This window comes from Debaryomyces fabryi (genome assembly GCF_001447935.2).
Source record: "Debaryomyces fabryi strain CBS 789 chromosome Unknown contig00286, whole genome shotgun sequence".
NCBI lineage: Eukaryota > Fungi > Ascomycota > Pichiomycetes > Serinales > Debaryomycetaceae > Debaryomyces > Debaryomyces fabryi.
In genome coordinates this window covers 1-5999 of record NW_015385712.1, presented here as the reverse complement: position 1 = coordinate 5999, position 5999 = coordinate 1, and the positions used below count along the sequence as shown (strand labels likewise).

General features: G+C 34.2%; 3 protein-coding genes across 3 annotated transcripts; 2 read left to right on the top strand and 1 right to left on the bottom strand.

The window, feature by feature from the left end:
- Positions 1 to 2409: 2409 nt before the first annotated feature.
- AC631_05801 (uncharacterized protein) lies at positions 2410 to 2595 on the top strand (the record flags this gene model as incomplete). Its single annotated transcript, XM_015614630.1, has 1 exon — positions 2410 to 2595. One exon carries the CDS (start codon positions 2410 to 2412, stop codon positions 2593 to 2595), a length of 186 nt encoding a protein of 61 aa, XP_015464544.1.
- Positions 2596 to 2889: 294 nt separating this feature from the next.
- Positions 2890 to 3486, bottom strand: RPS8A (40S ribosomal protein eS8; the record flags this gene model as incomplete). Its single annotated transcript, XM_015614629.1, has 1 exon — positions 2890 to 3486. The coding sequence occupies one exon, from the start codon at positions 3484 to 3486 to the stop codon at positions 2890 to 2892; it is 597 nt and encodes a 198-aa protein (XP_015464543.1).
- Positions 3487 to 4373: 887 nt separating this feature from the next.
- On the top strand, positions 4374 to 4772 carry AC631_05799 (uncharacterized protein; the record flags this gene model as incomplete). The annotated part of the gene is made up of 1 exon (XM_015614628.1): positions 4374 to 4772. The coding sequence occupies one exon, from the start codon at positions 4374 to 4376 to the stop codon at positions 4770 to 4772; it is 399 nt and encodes a 132-aa protein (XP_015464542.1).
- Between the last annotated feature and the right edge of the window lie 1227 nt (positions 4773 to 5999).

Genomic DNA, 5999 nt, shown 5'->3' with positions numbered 1-5999 from the left:
TTTTCTTGCAACACAAACTTTTGTAAGTATTGTAGTGGTACCAGGAGTTAAAAGATTTATAAAGCTATAGACTGTGGATAATATATATCTTGCAATTTTATATCGGTTTATGTGCTATTTACTGATCTGCCAGTTTCTAGTTACTTACGTATGTCAATTCTTTGAAACCATATTTTGTGAACATCATAATTTGTTCCAAATCTTTCATAAATTAAAAGAATTAGTCGACAATTATAAAATTCGCAAAGTTCATCTGTCAAGGGAAAAGGATATCATATACAAGAAAGGGAGTCACTAAGCTCATATTCAAGCTACCTAGTATCGTATATTACAATATTACCGATTAATAGTTGCCAATGTTCCAATCTATTTGGAACCTTCCATCACCTGCATATACCTGCATAACATATTCACAACCTTAAACATTTTATACGATTCATGAAATTTACAATTTCTACATTCTAGAAGTTATGATGATTATATTAATCGAATGTATAATATTCTGGAAATATTTGGAAGTCATCTGAGTGCTTCTTTTTAAATAGAAAGAATAGACCCTTTCCTAAATCTGAACAACCCGTATATTGTTAAAACAAAACAAATGTTGAAGATGATATAGACACAACAGAAGCCATTTCTCCATGTGTTGGAAAGCTATGCGCCAATAGAGCTCAAATACTCATAAACTATAATGTATTTACAATACCCACACTCCTTAGTAGTTTGTGGGTCTTATAAATAACCTCCTCTGGCTTTAACAAAGTCTCCGGCAAACTCCCAACACGTTTGATCGTATGGCGATTAAAATAAACCAACTCAGCATCGCTGTAATGAACTTTCCTGCCATTTAAAAAGGCAGCTATCAAATTTTGAATGAAGTAAGTATATAGACTACCCTTATTCATAAACCTCCAAAAACCAGGCATCAAATTGACAGGCTGAACAATATCACTAAACGAAACAATAAATGTATAAATGAACGAAGTCAAAACTGCAGCTGAGTCTAACTCTGGTGCAATATGGAGGATTAATAAACCAAAGGGCACAACAAAGTCCTACAAGAATATGCCTTGAGTTAAATAAAATATTCCTTGTGGTGCTGGTGTCACTGTCTGAGTTGGAAAGTATAATGAAGCAAACATAATCGTCGAACCAAATACCAAGTGAGACGATTCATTAACATTGTGCTATTATTATCAATGACCAATGATATGTATACGGCAACTTTTCCCTGCCTTCAAATAGATCACGACCTTTAATGGCGGGTTCTTGAATTTGATTAATTACTGGCGTAGAAACAACGACAGCTAAACACCCTGCAAACATGCCATTTTGCATAGATGATTCAATGTCATTAGTGTTTACATAGTAGTTGTAAATCCTTTTTGGAACCATTTCTTGTATCTTGTATATACTATACATCCACTCTTCATGTATCAATATAATGTCAAGGAAAGGAAAAATAGACATTAACAATCCATCATACTCTGATGTAGGTATAATACCTCAGAGTACACAGACTTCTAATTCGTAGATAGTAATATTATTTTGTTTCAAATAAAAAACAGTTCTTGCAAAAAATTGAGAATATTAGACAAAAGATTGCAAAATTGTCTAAATTACAGACTATGTTATTTTAACATGAACCTCAATAGTTCTTAAAGAGATATAAGTGCCAAAGGCTCAATTCAATAATCATACGATAGAAATCTAAACAGTTTATCATTACTCTGAAGGATATACTTTAAGATGGATGCTAAAACTCCTCGGTGGAAAGATTCAATTGTCATGGAACATAAGTATGTTATAATAACAGATTCAAGCTATTTTAAGTAAGTAAAGCACATAAGAAACAGCCAAAAGTAGGCTGAAGTTTAGTTTGATCTATTCAAATGTAGTGAAGTTATCAGCTATATATGATAACCCTGGTGATTCATTAAAAACTATGTTACCCGCATTTTACAACTTTCCCATAAAAAAAATTCAGTACAAAAATGAAAAAATTCGTGAATTATCTTACTATTCTTTATTGAATAATACACCAATCCATATTGTATGTAATAATATGAAGATATACGATATTTAAATGATGATAAAAATAACACAGACCTGTACTGATTCTATTTAAATAGATACATGCAGATAAAATTATTGCCTTTTCTGACAAATATTACAATATCATATTTTGAATTCAACGAGAAAATACTAACAATTTAGATGTTTGTATTATATATATTTTCACTTTTATTAGCAACACTGGTTGCTTACCCTTTTTCATCAAACTTAGATTACGGCTACGCCAGACTTGACTTAAGTAGCATAGATGTGGTGATCATTAATAGCATAGGGCAGGCCAGACCTTACTATGAAATACACGATGATCCCAATAATTGGAACTGCACTTTGATTATGTCTATGGAAGGCCAAGCACAATCTGTTATAACAGGTATGGACATATCTACGGAAACAGGCTACGAGAACATGTTTGAGTGTGTGCTTAATTATGCCAACATAGATTTAGAGTACATTGAATCTATTGCTGATCAAGTCAACTCGATAACAACACCAACCACAAATGATATTATGGAGAATTGATACTGTAGAATGCAAAAAGTATGTAGCTTTCGACCGATGTAGAAGTAACCCTTGGAATATGAGTAAGTTATCATTTCAAATGACCTTCTAGTTACTTGGTAGCTTCATTAGGATAGTTGGGACGTATTAGATGCCGTAACTTAGCTTCTTTTTTTGATGAGATGAAGAGGTAGGACTAAAAGTCGGGACAAGAATCAAATACAGAAGTTAAATTCGTCAGAAATACATCAATTACTACTACAATAGCTAATATACACGTATATGTTCAATTATAACTATCAGATACTAAATAAACTATTTTTTAGCAGTTAATCTTCTTAAGTAGAAAGCTAATTCTTCACCTTCTAAAATGTAACCGTCACATCTACCGGATTGACCTGGTCTAGAGGAAATAGCAGCGTATAATCTACCAGCATTGAATTGGTTTTCGACAGCAGATTCAATGTTAGAAGCACCAGATCTTTGAGCCAATTTTCTTTCGACCTTTCTGGATTTCTTGGTTTCTTCTTCACCAGCCTTCTTCTTACCTAAAGAAACACCGTAGTGAGTTTCGAACCATTGCTTGAATGGAGTAGCATCGATTTGAACAATAGCAGCCTTGGTTAAAGTGTTGGTTCTAACCAATTCGTTGTTGGATGGATGGTAGACGACACCAGCAAGTCTGGTCTTTCTGGAGACACCTTCAGAAGCCCATGAGAAGTTACCGGTTTCGATTCTTAAGGCTCTGAATTTTTGGTTACCACCTCTAGTTCTGACAGAGTGAATTCTCTTAGCACCGATCTTGGTGTTGGCAGGTTGTCTACCTAATTCGAACTTTCTCTTCTTTCTGAATTGGGCTTTTTTGGCACCAGTAGCAGCACGCTTGTGACGAGAATCTCTAGAAATACCCATGTTTGCTATTAATGTTAGTATATTACTCTTATTTCGTGTCTTTATCCCAAGTACTAGTATCACTCGACGTTTCGACATTTTCTTCACTTCCATTTCCATATCTACGTTATAATTGTACGAATTCCACAATCCATCTCCTCCATCATCGTATAATCCTTAAAAATGTCCTCTATAGCATTCATTACTTCTGATTCCTTCTTCAAGTGTTATTTGAAAAATCTTTAATATTACGTTGATCATTCATTTCAATCATAATCTCTTTACTTCAATCATGTTCTATCTATTTCCAATGATACTAACGGGTTATACTGGTACTTTAGATGTCATTACGACTAATTAGACATGGTGGTATTATACATACTCTAAGTTTTGCTTTATTGAAAGAGTAAAAGAATTATTGAAATTTTTTCAATTCACTTATTTTGAGTACGCAAACTTCCTCACTATGAGACTAAAATGATCGGTGACACAAAAAGGTGAAATTTTTTTTCACACTATTTAGTCGGACGAGAGATGAAACGGTCATATGCGTAGAGCATACCGAAGGGCATTAACCCTAGGTGACTGGGAAATGCAACCGTCTGCATACTAGATTGAAATACACTAATATGTACAATAGAGGATATTGCAACAAGAATATCAATTAGCTATGGGAGAAGCATTTCGAATTTATATCTTCGACGAGAGCCATAAATATGTGGTGGATGAATGGCCAGAATGGGAGGATTTTTTAAAGGATGACGTGGGATGTTGAGAGGTGTAGGCATGTTGTAATGAACAAAATGAATATACTGTTGTTTCTCTTCATTTTAACCACCATTCTAAAACCAGCATGGGGTGGACTAAGAGGTAGCTTTCGGATTTATGTTTTAGATAAAAATAACAACATGTATGGTCTGGAAGAAGACCTGTATGATCCCGAAAAAGGCCCAGGATTTGACTCATTTGGAGATAGTGTGGCAGGATATGTACAAGCAAGTGACATAAACAAAGTAAAAGAAGACCTTTTGAATAGAAGAGTTGAATATGGCGACGTATTGATTTATGCCATCTTACGAGGACCATTCATGTACCAAGTACATAGCTATGGTTACCCTTTTGATGCTTATTCCGTCCAGGACTATGAAAATCCATCAGATATAATATTGAATTATAAAGATGAAGGTGGCTTTATAGATAATATGAAAAAAGCAGGGCATCCGAAGAAGGGATTTTATGGGGAGCACGATAAATTAAGAATATTTACATATACTAACCGAAGGTTATTAATCGGCATCCCCCGATAAAATATATAGATGCTAACAGCGAGGAAGATCCATTTATTATACCGTGGGTTTGAGCTTAACACTTACATAATATTAGACGAAGATATGAAAATCAAAAATAAATTGAATGGCTACAACAGCCATAAATTGATTACTGAAAGAAGAAATAGAGGAGCGAATGGAGGACATATTAGCAGATAGATTCGAAGATAAGACCATTGTTGGATTCACAGTTGATACCATACCAATTTGAACCCCACGATGACTTTAAAGGGGTCCCGGTATCGAATATAGAAGAAATGAAAGAAAGCTTTATGAAACTAAACAGGGAAGCAGAAGATCCATATACCTTTCAAAATGCTAATGCTACTTTCCGACGAAATTAGGCTTTATGATTCAGTCAAATACCAGTATGACTGGGTTAGGGTAGATATTGTCAAAGATATAGGATACTCTGGGTTGCAGGATTTGTTTCAAAAAATCAGTCGGTTTTTTTTTTTCATTTGGTATTGCATGAGAATAAAGTAAGAATATATGACACCTTTGAATATGTGATTCTGGAATATACCGATATCAAAGAGTTGTTTAGAAAAGAACGCCATGAAAACAACTCCACGTTCCACGAGATTTCGGGCAGTGACAGAAGTGATTAATTTTGGAATAATGGCAATTGCATTGGTGGTACTATTCTGTACTAAATAAATCTCCGGTTAGAACACCATCAACGATAAGTTAATCTTAGAGTATAAACCACGGTCTTATGAATCACAGAAGATAAGAATTGGACGGCAAGATCAGTTCTTGAAGTCCAAATGCAAGATCAAGAATTGTTTTGAACAGGAATCTACATTATGGAGTACGTGTGTAGGTATAGACCACAAAACAGCTGTGAAAGACCAAGTTTTGATAGGCTTGATAGTCACAACACTGAAGAGGATGGGATCGGTATGACGTAAAATTACAATTATCTTTTTGGCTTGATAGATGGACAGTCGATGGTGTATTAATGGAAAGACTTGAATACATTAAGTATGCCAGTGCGTCTTAGTATGGACATATTTGTATTATTATACTCGTATTTGTGCAACATAGTTTATGCTATGCGGTTTATGCTTGATTATACAATATGTTACGTTTAAATTAAGTTTACTAGCAGGATCATTTCAGTCATAAGCTTCGTAGATACTAACATAAGAGTGATTCATTCTTCAATATAGTTGATGCAGAACTTATTAGAATGGCTTCATC